Consider the following 17400-nt stretch of genomic DNA (forward strand, 5'->3'; position numbering starts at 1 on the left):
TTCGAATGTCCCCTCCCAGTTCTAATATTTATGAACCTGATGCCCAATGGGTAAAATTTCCAAAAGTACCATACTTGCTCTTAGATTATTACTTGTGTTCTCTGACTTTGCTATAAGGACAGAATGAGGAGCATAGAAATAGTACAGTATAAGTGTTGTGGTTTCATGGTATGTTGTGGTAGCACAGTCTCAAAGAATTCAGAGTCAGACTACCTTTAATCCAAGCACAGGCATTTATTGAGCATTGATGTCCCTCAGAAGTAGAACCAGCAATTTAGTAAGATAACAAAAGCAAATTTATAGTGTAAAGATGCTGATTATATGACAGAAATTACTAACATTAAGAAAGTAGGAGGAATTTGTTAAAGTTTTAGGTAATGGAGAGGGATCCCTTCCATGGTTCAATGGTTAAACATCCTGGCCGTGCTGCTTTCTGATTGGGTAGATATTGTGGTCCTGTCTAGTCAAGATGGATAGTTAGGCATTGTGGTTCCATCTTGGGCTAAAGGGATGATGTGATCATGGTTAAGTACAAGGACACACCAGTTCAAATATGTGAACTGGATCTGGGGGCAGTGGCTAGCTAGAGGCAGTGGCTATATTGAGTTCAGGGGCCTGTGATGTGGTGAAAGCCAGATTGTTTGGTCAAATCAGGGCATGCCTGTTGCTCAGTGGAGCCCATAAAAAAGTTAAAATATTGAGGCTGGGGGCAGCTTTATTAGGATTCCATCATAAGGAAGTAGTCATGCAAGCAAGAAAATAATAACAGCAGGGTCTAAGATGGAATTTAATTTCTTAGCTGAGAAGTAGTCATCAGAAAAGACTACAATCTCAGAGAGTAGCAGTGGCTCACGCCCACAACTGAGGCTTGATGACCACATAGCCCTTTTTCTCAAAGTTCAGGTGCTTCCAATCTAGGACATTAGGACTAACAGTTCCACCAAGGTACACAGTATTAATTTCTTCTGGTAACAATACAAAGTCCCACATGAACACATCTCCAATGTCCCCGACCAGGGACTGAGTCTTTTCAAATCCTGCCCCAAAAGAATCCTGATCTTGCCCAAGGATAATCTTTGCCTTAATCCCCAGAGAGTATCCTTTTTGCAGGGACTTCCTCACCATGGGCTTCCCATTTACCCAGAGTTCAGCAATGCCTGACTGTGACTCCCAGGTGGCACAGAAGTGCATTGGAGCAGGAACAGTCTCAGGGACCTCAAAGAATAACTCTTTATTACCCACTTCAAAGATATATAACCCAACCTTTTTCTTATACAGGAGAAACTCATTAAAAATTGACTCAGTGGCATAGGAGAAAAGACTACAGCTTCTTTGCAGGTCAGTGTAGACTTTCAGGCACACAGTGAAGGCCTTTAGGGACTTCTCCAGGCGTGGTATCAGGGTCACATAGGAATCATCAGATTCAAGTGGGAATACAAAGGCTTTGCCACTCAGGTCTGTAGAAAAGACAGAAGGGTAGAAAAGGAAAGTCAAGCTCCAGACAAATCTTAAATAGGTTCCCAAACTTACATATTAAGTCAACAACAAAACATCCAACACATTCCCCACAACCCATATAAAGAATGAAGGGAGGGATGCTTGAAGAGCCAAGATGGTAGAGAGAAACCACGAAGTTGCCTGAGCTCTCCCCCATTTCCCTCAGATATATTAAATCAAGCCTCTAAAGGGATTCAAGAGCTACAGAATCCACAAAAAGACAGAGTTAAACAAATTTCCAGCCCAAGATAACTTAGAAGGACTTCAGGAAAGATCTGTGTTCCTTGAGTAACAAGGGAGCACAGCCCAGTACAGGTGATATCCAGGAAACTCAGGGTGGGGGAAGGGGTTCCTAGCCACAGCACAGATCAGCATCCAAGGCCCCATGGTCCTGGCTCACCAGACCAGTGGCATAACAGACCAGCTGTGAGGGTTCCAATTGCAGCACAGAAGGCAAACTGCCAGCCCTGGAACTCAAGGTACAACAGGGACAACTAAGCCAGACCACCCTAGCTCAGTGGGCAAACCACCAGATCCAGAATCCTCAATGCAGGAAGCCCATAGCCAGATGCCTGACTCCCACTGCAAGAAGCTTAGGACAGTACTCCCTGCACTTTAGGAAGAGAGTTAAACTTTTTAAAATGAACAAAAATAAGTGCTGACCATAGAACATTACTATGGCAATAGGGAAGATCCAAACCTAAACTCAGAAGAGGACAGCAATGTCAAAATATCTGCATGTGAAGTCTCAAAGAGGAATATGAATTGGTCTCAAGCCAAGAAGTTCTCTTGGAAGAAAAAGAATTTTAAAAAACAAAGTAAGAGAGAGAGAAGAAAAATTAGGAAGAGAAATGAGAGTTACAGAGGAGAATTATGAAAAAAGAGTCAACATCTTGGAAAAGGAAGCACACAAATTGACTGAAGAAAACAACTCCTTAAAAATAGAATTATCCAAATTAGGGGAAGTGGGGAAAGAAATTCCACTGAAGAAAACAACTCCTATAAAAGTAGAATTGTGGTCCAGGCCCAGCAAACATGGAGTAGGCCTCAGAGGACTGAATCACTGGCAACTGTGCCAGTTTCCAGACTTCTTAACCCACAAACACCAAAGACAACTTATAAAATCAGTAGGAAAGGTCTGTTGGACCTGGTGAGAGAGAAGCATGGTCCAATCCAAGTTCCAGGGAGTGGCTCTTGTCACACAGAAGGGGGTGGGTGGGAATTAAGCAGCAGATCAAAAGGGAATTGCAGGGATCTCTTTGCTGATAATGAGGCTGGATTCTCCTGCTTTGCCTGTGCTTGGATCTGGGTCACAGTCCTGGGTGCTGTTCCTGAGGCTAGGAGGAATGCTGGCATGGCAGTGCTTATGACAGTAGTGAAAAGGGAATCCTCACAGTTCCAAGGCAGAAAAGAGTCCTTGTGGTCACTCACAGACCAGAGTACTGGCCAGAAGAGGAGTAAACATTGCTCCTTTGATCATGCCACCTTAGAAGAACTGAAAATGTATAGGTCCCTATAAGTATCTCTGAAAACAGCTGCAGAAAATCCCTGAAGCTTGGGATGGTACACCCTCCACCCTGGAAGCAGAACCATATCTTAACAAAGAGTTAAAAAGTCAAGTAATTAGCTAGGAAACAATAGAAAAAAACTAATACTATAGAAATCTACTTTGGTGACAAAAGAGATCAAAACATATAATCAGAAGAAGATAACAAAGTCAAAGGTCCTATATCCAAAGCCTCCAAGAAAAATATGAACTCGTCAGAGGTCATGGAAGAACTCAGAAAGGATTTTGAAAATCAAATGATAGAAGTAGAGAAAAATTGGGAAGAGAAATGAAAGTGATATAAGAAAATCATGAAAAATGAGTCAACAGCTTGCTAAAGGAGATCCAAAAAAATACTGAAGAAAATAACACCTTAAAAAACAGGCTAACTCAAAAGGCAAAAGAAGTCTAAAAAGTCAATGAGGAGAAGAATGCCTTAAAAAGTAGAATTAACCAAACAGGAAAGAAAGTCCAAGAGCTCACTGAAGAAAATAATTCCTTTAAAACTAGAATGGAGCAAATGTAAGCTAATGACTCTATGAGAAATCAAGAAATTATAAAACAAAACCAAAAGAATGAAAAAATTGAACACTGTAATATCTCATTGGAAAAGAGGCCTGGAAAATAGATCCAGGAGAGATAACTTAAAAATTATTGGACTACCTGAAAGCCATGATTAAAAAAAAGAGCCCAGACATCATCTTTCAAGAAATTATCAAGGAAAACTGCCCTGATATTCTAGAACCAGAGGGGAAAATAGAAGTTAAAAGAATCCACCAATCACCTCCTGAAAGAGATCCCAAAAAGAAAACTCCTAGGAATATTGTAGCAAAATTCCAGAGTTCCCAGTTCTAGGAGAAAATACTGCAAGCAGCCAGAAAGAAACAATTCAAGTATTGTGGAAATACAATCAGGATAACACAAGATTTAGCAGCCTCTACACTAAGAGATCAAAGTGCTTGGAATACGATATTCCAGAGGTCAAAGGAGCTAGCATTAAAACCAAGAATCACCTGCCCAGCAAAACTAAGTATAACCGTTCAGAGGGAAAAGTGAACATTCAATGAAATTGAAGTCTTTCAAATATTCTTGATGAAAAGACCAGAGTTGAATAGAAAATTTGACTTTCAAATACAAGAATTAAGAGAAGCATAAAAAGATAAACAGGAAAGAGACCATAAGGGACTTATTAAGTTGAACTATTTACATTCCCACATAGAAAGATGATATTTGTAACTCAAGAGAACTTTTCCAATATTAGGGGAGTTGGAGCGAATAGAGAGAGAGAGAAAGAGAGGACACAGAGTGAGTTGAATATGAAGGGATGATATCTAAAAAATAAAATTAAAGGGGGAGGGAGGAATGTATTGTGAGGAGAAAGGGGGAGGTAGAATGGGATAAATTATCTCACATAAAATAGGCAAGGATAAGTTTTATAGTGGAGGGAAGAGGGGGGCAATGAGAGGAAAAAGTGAACATTACTCTCCTCAGATTTGGTTTAAGGAGGGAAGAACATATACAGTCAATTCAGTATGGAAATTTATCCTACCCTATAGGAAAGTAAGGGGGAAGGAGGTAAGAGAGGGGAGGATGATAGAAGGGAGGGCAGATTGGAGGAGGGGGTGATCAGAAGCAAATATTTTTGAGGAGGGACAGGGTCAAAGGAGAGGGGTGGGATAGGATAGAGGGAAATAGAGTTAGTCTTTCACAACATGACTATTATGGAAGTGTTTTGCATGACTACACATGTATAAGTTATATCCAACTACTTGCCTTCTCAATAAGGGTGGGTGGGGAGGGAGTAAGAAGAGAACTCAAAGTTTTAAAAACAAATATTAAATTGTTAAAATTATTTTTACATGCAACTGGGAAATAAAATATACAGGCAATGGTGTATAGAAATCTATCTTGCCCTACAGGAAAATAGAAGGAAAGGGATAAAGGGGGGGAAGGGGGCAGGGAAATGATAGAAGAGAGGGCAGGTTGGGGGATGCTATCTTGGGGTGGGAGGAGGAGAGAGATGGGGAAGAAATTTGAAACTCAAAATCTTGTGGAAGTGAATGTTGAAATTTTAAAATAATTAATAAAAAGATTTTTTTTTCAAAAAAGTAGAATTGGTGAAATGGAAAAGGAGGTTTAAAAGCAAACTGAAGAAAATAATTCTGAAAAAATCAGAGCTGAGCAACTGCAAGCTAATGACTCTGTGAGACATCAAAAATCAGTCAAGCAAAATCAAAGGAATAAAAAAAAAGGTGGAAATGTAAAATACCTCATTGGAAAAATGATTGATCTGAAAAATAGATCGAAGAGAGATAATTTAAGAATCATTGGTCTACCTAAAAGCCCCAATCAAAAAAAAGAGCCTGGAAAGCACCTTTCAAGAAACTATCAAGGAAATCTGCCCTGATATCCTAGAACCACAAGGTAAAATAGTTATTGAAAGAATCCACCAGTCACCTCCTGATAGAGATCCCACAGTGAAATCTCCAAGGAATAGTGTAGTGAAATTTCAGAACTATTAGATCAAGGAGAAAATACTGCAAGTAACCAGAAGGAAATAATTCAGATATTAAAGAGCCACAGTCAAGATTACACAAGAGTTAGCAGCTTCTACATTAAAGGATTAGTGGACTTGGAATATGATATTCTGGAGGGTGAAGGAGCTTAGATTACAACCAAGAATCAACTAGCCAGCAAAATTGAACATAATCTTTCAGGAGAAAAGATGAACAGTCAGTGAAATAAGGGACTTTCAAACTTTCCTGATGAAAAGAACAGAGCTGAACAGAAATTTTCATCTTTAAATAAAAGACTCAAGAGAAGTTGTAATGGTAATTAAATGGGGAGATCTCTCCCATTCATTAACAGGCCCATGTGACCTGCTTAAATCACATGGAAGCCTAAGTCACATATGGTGGGAGAAGGTTGCTGAATAGGTGTAGCAGTAAAGGTGGAGCAAAACTGGGAGGAAATTGGTTAGAGTGGTTAGGAGCATAGGAGAGAGCACACATAGGCTAGTCTTGTGAGTGTTTGTTTGTGGGAAGGACCCAGTGGGGGGGCAGAAGAGGAGGCTTGGGAATGACTTTGTCCCCTGCAGTTAATAAGAAAACCAAGAGAAATCATATGATTATCTCAACAGATTAAAAAAAGCTTTTGAGAAAATATGGCACCCACTCCTATTACAAACAGTAAAGAGCAAAGGAATAAATGGAGCTTTCCTTAAAATGATAAGCAGTATCTATCTAAAGCCATCAGCAAACATTATCGGTAATGGAGATAAGCTAGAAGCCTTATCAATAAGATAAAGGATGAAACAAGGATGTCCATTGTCACCACTATTATTAAATATTGTACAAGACATTTTAGCTTTAGGAATATGAGAAGGAAAAGGAATTGAAGGAATTAGAATAGTCAATGAGGAGACAAAACTATCACTCTTTGCAGATGATATATAATGGTAGACTTAGAGAATCCTAGAGAATCAACTAAAAAACTTCTTGAAATAAGTAATAACTCTAGCAAAATAGCAGGACATAAAATAAGCATACATAAATCATCAACATTCATATATATGTACTTATATATAACCAACAAAGCTCAGCAGCAAAGATAGAAAGAGAAATTCCATTTAAAATAGTTGGAGACAATATAAAGTATTTGGGAGTCTTCTCACCAAGACAAACCTAGGAACTATATGAACACAATTACAAAACACTTCTCAAGCAAATAAAGTCAGATCTAAACAATTGGAAAAATATCAGTTGCTCTTGCGTAGGCTGAGCTAATATAATAAAAATGACAATTCTACTTAAGTTAGTTTACTTATTCAATGCCATACCAATCAAACCACCAAAAAAATTATTTTATAGAGCTAGAAAAAAATAATAACAAAATTCATCTGGAAGAACAAAAGTCAAGAATACCAAGGGAATTAATGGAAAGAAATGTAAGCGACGATGGCCTAGCCATACCAGATCTAAAGCTATATTATAAAGCAGCAATAATCAAACTATTTAGTACTGGCTAGGAAACAGAGTGTTGGATCAGTGGAATAGATTATGTACATAAGACTCAGTAGTAAATGTCCATAGTAGTCTAATATTTGATAAACCCAAGGACTTCAGTCTCTGGGATAAGAACTCACTATGTGACAAAAACTACTAGGAAAACTGGAAAATAGTATGGCAGGAACTAGTCATAGACCAACATCTCATACCATATAGAAAGATAAGGTCAAAGTGGGTACATGATTTAGACACAAAAATCAAATTAGGAGAGCAAAGAATACTTTACCTGTCAGATTTCTGGAGAATGGAAGAATTTATGACCAAACAAGACATAGAGAACATTGTAAAATGGAAAATGCATAATTTTGATTACATTAAGTTAAAAAATTTTTGCACAAACAAAACAAATGCAGCCAAGATTAGAAGGAAAGCAGAAAGATAAGAAACAACTTTTACAGCAAGTGTTTCTGATAAAGGCATTATTTCATGTACATATAGGGAAGTGAGGCAACTTTATAAGAATACAAGTCATTCCCCAATTGAAAAATGGCCAAAAGATATGAACAGGCCATTTTCAGATGAAGAAATTAAAGCTATCTATAGTGACATGGAAAAAAAAAATGTTCTATTGATTAGAGAAATGCAAATTAAAGCAACTCTAAGATACCACCTCACACCTATCAGATTGGCTAATATGACAGAAAAGGAAAATGATAAATGTTGGAGAAGATGTGGGAAAATTGTAATACTAATTCATTGTTGCTGGAGTTATAAACTGATTCAACCATTCTAGAGAGAAATTTGGAACTACACCCAAAAGACAATCAAACTGGGCATACCCATTTGATCCAGCAATACCACTCCTAGGTCTATATCCCAAAGAGATTATTAAAAGAAGAAAAATACATATACATACAAAAATATTTATAGCAGTTTTTGTTTGTTTTTTTTTTTTGTGGTAGCAAAGAATCAGAAACTGAGGAAATGCCCATCAATTGGGGAATGGCTAAGCAAGTAATGAAATACTACTGAGCTAAAAGAAATAATGAGCAGGCGGATTTCAGAAAAACCTGTGCTGAATGAAGTGATCAGAACCAGGACAATATCGTACACAGTAACACTGTACAATAATCAACTGCAATTCTTCTCAGCAATACAATGATCCAAGACCGTTCCAAAAGATTCATGAAGGGAAATGCTATCCACATGCAAAGAAAGCACGATGGAGTCTGAATGCAGATCAAAGCATATTATTTTCACTTTTTGTGGGTTTTTTGGTTTTTTGCAGCTTTTCCCTTTTGTTCTATTTCTTCTTTCATGACACGACTAAGGCGAAAATGTTTCCATGATTGTACATATATAACCTATATCAGATTGTTTGCAAAGTGGAGAGGTGGGAAAGAAGGGAGAGAGGGAGAAAAAACTGGAACTCAAAATCTTACAAAAGTGAATGTTGAAAACTATCTTCACATGTAATAGGAAAAAATAAAATACTATTTACAAAAACAAACAAACAAAAGAATGCCTCTGACCTATCTTTGCAAAGCCTCCTCCACATGTCACATCTCAGACAGAGCTGTAGCCTCTATTTTTCTGGGCAAGAGTATTTGAGAGACTTATGATGACCAAGAAGCACAAGGGCAACTTCTCCATGTTCATTCTCTACATCTGCTCAATCAGGCATTGGAGAGGTAGCCCTGAATAGAACAGCTCTGAATGGAATCTTCAACTCTCTGAACTCTCCTTATGTAAGGATACATTCTGTAAGGTGCATTGCCATACCAGTCAGGAAGTTAGCAAAAAATGTGTAATTGATTTTCCAAGTTTGCAGATAAGGTGATTCATGGAAGATACATCTCCCAAGAATCAAAGGGGGGCATTGTGAAATTGTAATCTATTAATTACTTTTAATCAATTTATTTTAATCACATGTATCATTTTGCTCTTATAAATCGTAGTAGGTTAAGAAGCTTGTACATAACCCTGTACAGGTTGACAGGGCATTGATTGTAGCTAGCTTCCCTATTAACCACCTTCCCTATTTTTGTAAAGCTGAGCTCCTGCAGAGATTAGCTGATGAGTTAGCTTCCTCATTCTTATTAAAAGCCCTGTTATAGATGATAAATCATAATTACTCCACTATGAATTATAGACACATGGGGCTAGGAATGCCCACATCTTGAGTATCGCTTATCTGTCAAAGTTCGCTACTTCTATAAATGTTCCCTGTTCTTCTCAGAGATGCTTACACAAGATAGACTTCCATGATAATAATGGAAACTCTTGTAACACCCCTAGCCAATAAGAAAACATAAACACCCATGTTAATGAATATCATGTTCCTCAAATTGTGATCAATGTTCCTCATTTATTGTTTATGTTTCCTTTTCTAATGTTCCCCATTTATAGTTATAAAAATGCTCTGTAAGCTTATAATGAAGCCCTTGCATCAACTTAGTTGACTTGGATCCATTTTATTGGCAAATTGTCAGCCAATGCTAATAAACTGATTGTGCTTGGAATTCCTTTGCTTCAGTTTCTCTTACTTGCAGATTTCAATCATAATGATAGACAGATAAATTATACATATATACAGCAGTAAGTAATAATCCTTAGGTAAGCACCAAATTTTCTTTCCCTCTGAATTACCCTAGGTATCAAATAAAAAATAGGAAGGGCCAAAGGTTTTCAGTTGGTAACATAAGTTGATCCATTATATTGTTGTTACAGAATCGGAAAATGGCAGAGTTGGAATAGTTCAGAATTCTCAATGGGTATGGAATCCAACCCACACACACAAATCAATCCCATAACAATACACTCAATAAGTATTTTCCAAGACTAAAAGGCAGTTAGGTGGTACAGTGGATAGTGCACTGAGCCTAGAACCAGAAAAACCTGAGTTCAAATCCTGTCTCATATAATTACTACCTGAGTGACCCTGGGTAAGTCATTTAACTTTGGCTCAGTTTCCTCAACTGCAAAATGGTGATAGTAATAGCACCTACCTTCAAGAGATGTTGTGAGAGTAATTGTGAAATATCTAACAAAATAAATTTTAAATTGTTTTTATTAAAAAGAGTTGTAAGAATCTAATGTAATAATATTTGTAAGGTATTTAGCACATTGCCTGGCATACTGTGTTCTTCCTTCCTTGGCTTGAATACTGCCAATAAGGAAAAAGATGCCTAAGGCAGTTTAACTCACATTTCTGTAGCTCAAAATGTTGGTAATATCCTTTCCTGACACCAAGTCTCTTTGAGGCTTAAATTCTTTTTTTTTTTTTTATCCAAGGATATCTCCTCATTTTTTAAGGCAAGAATGACAATACTGACATGCTTCAGTTTCTGGAATAGTAGGTGTACTGGAATTGGTCCTTGGTCAAGGATCTCACATATCATTTACAAAAACAACAACAAAACAAAAACCTACAATGAAGCTTATAGAGAACTTAAGAACTGTGTAATTGTTTGCTTCCCTTGCCCTTTTTCTAACACCTTTACTTTGGAAATAGAAGGGGATTGTACAAGACTGAGAGTCAATTTACATTTTCTTTTGTGTCACACATTGCCATTGTCAAAGAATTCATCCCCAACCATCTAGCCTACTGATGATGAATCTCTGCAAATCTAAATTAATCCTAAGAAAACTAATAGGACCTGCTGCTGGGATTGTACTCCAGCATAGAGAACCTGCCAGAGTTTGTATCTAGAATCGCTTCACAAACTGTCTGGGAACAAGTAGAAGAATTCTAATAGCTTTTACATGGTCCAACCTTTCAAGAATTCAAAGAAGTCTCCACTAAGACTTCTCTGCTCTATACTGAACTTTTTCAGTTCTTCCAAACAATTCTCACATGATATGAACATGGGATCCTTGATTACCAAAGTTACCCTTCTCTGGATACTCTGGCTTACTGATATTCTTCATAATACATAGTGCCCCAAATCATATACAATACTCCAGATGTGATCTAACTGGGGCAGAGCACAATGGGACTATCACTTACTTTTCCCAGGAGATTCTAGGATTCTCACTTACCTCAAGTTCACACTACCTTTTTGGCTTCCATTGTGTACTATTATACATTACTCCCTCTAACCCCACTCTCAAAACTTCCACTCTTCCTGGCATTCCTCCTCCTTTAAAGTTCCAGGGCAGGGGTAGGGAACCTGCAGCCTCAAGGCCACATGTGGCCCTTTAGGTGCTCAAGTGTGGCCCTTTGACTGAGTCCAAGTTTTACAAAACAAATCCTTTTATTAAGGGGATCTGTTCTGTGAAGTTTGGATTCAATCAAAGGGCTGCTCTTGAGAAGCTAGAGGGCCACATGTGACCTCTAGGCCACAGGTTTCCCACCTCTATCTAGGGAAAACTCTGAGTGCCTGGGGTTTAAGTCTGTACTGGTATGCTCTCCACTGATTATTAGCCAAGGTTAATTAGCTTTAGAAAGGGTATTTACTATGAAGATATAGAAAGTACAATTCTTATAGAAACATATGCCCAAACCAGGAGCTCACTGTGCCCTTGCACATAGAAAGTGCCTGGAGAACACATATGATCAAAGGGTAAATTCACAGCTACTGGTCATTACAAGTACTTTCCTTCCTTTGTGGATTCCTTATAAAATCTCCTCAGGTACAACTCCTTGCTGGATTCCAGTGCCCTTGCAGAAACCTGTGTCTCTCAAATTTTAGTGCAAACACTGCTGTCAGTCACTCATAGTCCAAGGGCACTGCTACTGTCTCTGGTGGACACTGCTACCAATGCTAATAGGAATTCCAAATCTTCTTTTGACATTCACAAGGCCTTCAGCTGATTAGTGGGGCAGAAAAGGGAAATGGAAAGAAAGAAGAAAAGAAACTCCCTCCTTCCCCTCCCAATTCTCTCTCAGGAGTCCTTCACCCAAGGACTCAACACCTTCCAATACATCTCCTGTTAGAATCTACAATTTGATACTGATTTGTTGGAACCAGGAGTGTGTCTGATTCTTTCAGCCAATCATATTTCCTATGCTACATCATCTATTTTCTTCCAATAAATAAAGACCTTCACACTCCTCTCCAATTGATTAAGGACTTGTTCAGACCTATTTTTTCCCATAGGAAATTGCTTACTAATAGATTCAACCCAGTGTTCTAATATGTGAAGATCTTTTTAGCATCCTGATTCTGTCCGTTATTGTGCTATCTATCCTTCCTGGCTTTGTGTTATCTTCTAATCTTATGAGGATGCGGTCTATGCCCTGATCTAAGTCACTGATAAAAATTAAAATAATATGCTACTAGAGACCTCATATAAGGTCTACAATATTGCCCTTTCAATCTAGCCATTCAGGCTCTTCTAAAGCCCTCCAATTATACTATCCCCTTCATCCATCTGTCTCCATCTTTATGGTGGTAATAGAAAAATAGCCTTTATTAAATGCTTTACCAGAATCTAGGTAAACCATATCAAGAGCATTTCCTAGATATATCTCTTCCCCTCTGAATTACCCTAGGCACCAAATAAAAAATAGGAAGGGTCAAATGTTTTCAGTTGATGTCATAAGTTGATTCATTATACTGTTGTTACAGAATCAGAAAATGGCAGAGTTGGAATAGTTCAAGATTGTCAATGGGTGTGGAATCCAACCCACTCACATGCACAAATCAATCCTATCCACAACACACTCAATACGTATTTATCAATATCAATTTCAACTTCTCAACAACCTTGTCCAAAAAAAAGGATATCAAGTTAGTTTGACACAAGAACCATTCTTCATGTGACTATGATAACTCTTTGAAACTACCATTTCCATTTTTTGGTTCAGTCATTTTGGTCATGTCTGATTCTCCATGATTCCATTTGGAACTTTCTTGGCAAAGATCCTGGAGTGGTTTGCCATTTTCCTTCTCCAGCTCATTTTATAGATGAGGGAACTGAGGCAAATAGGGTTAAGTGTCTTGACCACAGTCACACAGCTAGGAAGTGTCTGTGGCTAGATTTGAATTCAGGTCTTCCTGACTCTAGGGTTGGTGCTCTATCCATATTTCACCTAGCTGCTCCCTTCCCTTTTTAGATATTCCTTATCATCTTTTTAAAGATCCATTCTAAATTTCCTCAGGAAATTAGCTCACAGGACTATAGCTTTTTCATTCTAAGTACTTCCCTTCCTTAATTATTATGACATTTTCCCTTCCCCATTCCTGCTTATTCTGAAGCATCTACTGTTCCTGGGTGTTGTTCTCTGCCTGCTTTGTTATATGTGACTGTTTTGGTTCTATGAACTACTTAAAATCTTTGGCACAGAAAACACGAAAAGGTTTGTGAATTATTCATGATGATCAAACTGAAGGAATCATTGCAAATTCTTTAGTATTCTCAAGGCACTATAGGTCATGCAAATATTGTTATATCCATTTTATAAATGAAGGCTCAGGCTAAGGGAAGTTATGTGACTTGGCCCTGGTCATATAACTAGTATCAGGGCCCAGATGTGAACCCAAGCATCCCAACTCTACCTCCAGTGCTCATCCTACTACACCATACTACTTTAATGCAAAAGATCATCAACAATTGTATCCTTTTATTTTTTTCTGATTAACAAGCTATTGCTTTTCTCTCCCTCCCATGACTTCCCCTCCCCCGCAATTGAACAATAAAAAAGAAAACCCTCATAACAAATATGCACAGTAAAAGCAAAACAAATTTGCACATGGTCCATGTTCCCATTTTTCATGATAAGCTCATTATTTCTTTGGCAGGAGGTGGGTAGCATGCTTCATCCTTGGACCTCTGAAGTCATGATTCATCATCACATGGATCAACAGTTATGCCACTGACTCCACCTTCAAAACCATTTATTCTCTTGGGCATACTTATGTTAAGTCCATAATGTCCTGACAACAGTACACTAAGGGAAAATGAGCAAGGTGCCTACTTAGGCGAGCACAGAGGAAAGTCATAGAGAAACATGGGAGGTATCACCTGGAGTCTGAAAAAAGACTTTGGGCTGGTAGCTAGTAAGATGAAGTGAAACAAAGAAATATAAATCCAAGTGAATGGTCCTATATTCAGCCAGCCTCCTGCCTGCATGGGGTCTGATTCATCACAAAATCTCCACACACTAGGATCCTCAGTCTACCCATGAGCTGTTCCAAACTCTTCCTGCAGCACTCCCTGCCAGACCTATCTTCACACGTCTGGTTTTTGGTATTATTCTGGACCAGGTCCAGCTTAAACCAGTTCAATAATTCAGGTGCAGGACTGAATGCAATAAAACACTCACATATTATAACACTCCATAAAAATAAATTTACAGCATTCACAATGATTGAAAGGATATTTTCCAAAAAACAGATGTTGCTCCTTTCTGTCTCCCCATTCACCAGAGCAACTACACTGAGTGTTGCACTGTAGTCAGTGACAAGGAAAGCCAACAAATAGGTTGAGTCATATTTATCTACCAATTCTACTTACCACCCAATTTTCAAGATCAACCTGCTTCACATCTTAAAAGGAAATGTGTTCCTACCATAAGTATCAATTGCCAGACTTAGGTTGTGCTCCTCTTGGTTATAAACTTGTCAGGTATAAATGGGTTATTTAACAGTGATTTGGTGATGATCACTGGGATCATTATAGACTATTTTTGGAAGGTTAATGTCAAAGATAATTTAAAACACTGTTTCTTGGGGCCATTTGTTTCACCAATAAAAAATGTACTTTCTCTCTTTCAGGCTCTCTTGGGTCCCTCTCATGCTTGACTGAATTCAGTTACTAAATTTCAAGTTCAAATTATTAAATGCTCACAGTCTCTAGAACAAGCCTTGGTTCACATGACACAGACCTAAATGGAAATCAAGTAAAGGAACTACAAGATTTCATTTAAATGTCTTCATCAATTTTGTAACTTTTTGGTTCTTTTATGACTCTAACAATGAGTCTCAAACAGGAGAGAATTCTGGATTGCCTTGGCTGCTGACCATACTGATTAGATGAGTTTGGGCTTCCACTCAACTCTAGAATTCTAGGATGGTACTACTGTACATCTGGCAAGATTTTTATATTGTAGGAGAAAATATGTCATAAAATTATAAAGAAAAGGTAATGGTAGAAAAAAAAAAAACATTGGATAGGAGAGGAATTTGGGTTTTAGACACACTCTCTCCTTTACCCAAAATTAGAAAGAGGACTGGATCTGAATTCAAAGGACCTAGATTGAAGTCTACCTTTACCACTTACTGAGTTAGGTGAGTAAGTCACTAAACTCTGGAACTCAGTTTCCTCATTTATAACATAAAATATTGAAGTACATGACTTCTGATACTCCATCTTCATCCATTATCCCATGACTCTATAACCCAAATATGGCACAAACTAGCTGGGTGACGATGTGACAATGACTCCCTCTGTCTTAGTCTTAGACTCTTCATTTATTAAATGGGAGACTTTAACAGAGGATCTTTAATGTCCATCCCAGCTCTAATCTTCTATGATTGATGTCTTTGGAAAAGAACAAAACCCCAAAATGATTCATTTCCTCTCAAGTCATTACTTGTATCCTCTTCTTTTCTGTGAGAAGAGCTAAGTGTGGCGCTCAAAATTTATCCCTACAGTAGCTCTGCCCCCACAAGAGACAGTTGTACACGTGGGGAAACAAAAAGATAGCAGGAAACTGAGACATATGGAAAATGAAACTTATTTTCTTTGGGGTAAAGGAGCAATAATAAGAGCCTGAATATCAGCAAGCAACAGGGGCTCATGTCCACAGCTGAGGCTTAATGACCACATAGCCATTTTTCTCGAAGTTCAGCCCCCTCCAATCTAGAACATTAGGACTAAAGGTCCCACCAAAATACACAGTATTAATCTTTTCTGGTGACAACACAAAGTCCCACGTGGACACATCTCCAATGTCTCCCAGCAGGAATAGATCCTCATCAAACCCTCCTCCAAAAGAATCCTGCTCTTGTCAAAGGATGATCTTTGATTGTATCTCCACAATATACCCCTACTTTAGGGCCTTCCTCACCATGCGTTTCCCATCTACCCAGAGGTCAGCAGCGCCTGACTCTGATTCCCACATAGCACAGAAGTGTCTTGGAGCAGGAGTAGCCACAGGAACCTGGTACACTACCCCAACATGGCCCACAGACAAGCTGAACTTGCTGTCCCCTTCATGAAAGAGGAGGATCTAGTTATCCAGTGCCCGAGTGGCAAAAGAGAAAAGGTTATAGCTTCTGGTCAGGTGAGTGTAAACTTTTAGGCAGTGTGAAGGCCTTCAGGAATTTCTCTAGATGTGGTATTAGGGTCACACAGGAATCCTGAGATTATCTTGGGAACACAAAGGCTTTCCCACTAAGATCAGTAGAAAAGGAAGAAGGGCAGAAGAGGAAAGTCAATTTTTTCAGAAAATTCACAAATTGATTCCCTCACTTACATATAAAATCAACAGGAGAAAATCCAATACCCTCCCCACATCCATTATGAAGAATGCATATGAGTTCTCTTTGTAAAGCCTCCTCTCCCATATCATATCTCACACACAGCTGTAGACAGCCCCTACCTGTCTGTGCAAGAGCATTTGAGAGACTCATGATGAAGAGAAAGCACAGGGGCAGCTTCTCCATGTTCATTCTCCACTTCTGCTCAATCAAGCTGTGATGAGGAAAGACTATCTATGGCTGAGATCCCCAACTGGCTGAGGGAGCTCTCTCTTTGTAAGGATCCACTTGGTGAGGTTTTATATCCACACCAGTCAGGATGTCAGCAAAAATGTGTAAATGATTTTCCAAACCTACTTTTGAGGTTTGGGAATCGGGGCTACAGAGGCAGGATTACCTCTGAGCTGAGAAATCGATGTGAGTTATTTATTAGAGAGATGGTTGAAATTTAGCCTTAGTGGGGCACAAATTGAAGAGGTAGAAATGGAAACAACATGGGTCCTGGTGGGAAGAATCTCAGGGCCCTATCTTTGACATATAGACAGGAAAATCAGGCAACTTGGGCCTCATCACAGGTTATAAGGAACAGTAAAGAGCCCAGTTCCCTAGGGGCAAGAATATACCTTTAATCTAGGGGCTACCATATCAAGGAATCCAAAGCACTATTGTGTATTAGACAAGCAGTCACCAGGTAGAGACCTGATATTCTTCCACTCAAAGGGAAAAATAAAGTCACAGCCTCTCATCTGGTACCATAGGCTAGCCTATGCTGCTGTTGCAGAATGATAGGTTAAAGTGGGAAAGGACTTCATTAGCCATCTAATCCAACCCAAAGGCATCAAAGAATCTTTTCTACAACACACATGACAAACAGTTATCTGATTTTTGTGTAAGAGCCTAGCATGATAAAGAATCCACTATT

At 38.5% G+C, this 17400-nt stretch overlaps 1 protein-coding gene and 1 pseudogene across 3 annotated transcripts in view; both read right to left on the minus strand.

Annotated features, from left to right (window-relative positions):
* Positions 1 to 214: 214 nt before the first annotated feature.
* Positions 215 to 17400, minus strand: part of LOC140528993 (C-reactive protein-like) — a 54208-nt gene continuing 37022 nt past the window's right edge. The window contains exons 1-2 of one of the 3 annotated variants that reach the window (XM_072647354.1): positions 16601 to 16753; positions 215 to 1457 (exon numbers count right to left, since the gene is read on the minus strand). In XM_072647354.1, the coding sequence (XP_072503455.1) occupies positions 850 to 1457; positions 16601 to 16670 (678 nt within the window). In that variant the 5' untranslated portion in view covers positions 16671 to 16753 and the 3' untranslated portion in view covers positions 215 to 849. Of the gene's footprint in view, positions 1458 to 16600; positions 16754 to 17400 lie in introns of those variants that run through there. The other 2 variants (XR_011975384.1, XR_011975383.1) reach the window with 2 other exon arrangements.
* Positions 15698 to 16515, minus strand: LOC140530458 (C-reactive protein-like; annotated as a pseudogene).

This window comes from Notamacropus eugenii, chromosome 2 (assembly GCF_028372415.1).
Source record: "Notamacropus eugenii isolate mMacEug1 chromosome 2, mMacEug1.pri_v2, whole genome shotgun sequence".
In the NCBI taxonomy this organism is placed as follows: Eukaryota; Metazoa; Chordata; class Mammalia; order Diprotodontia; family Macropodidae; genus Notamacropus; species Notamacropus eugenii.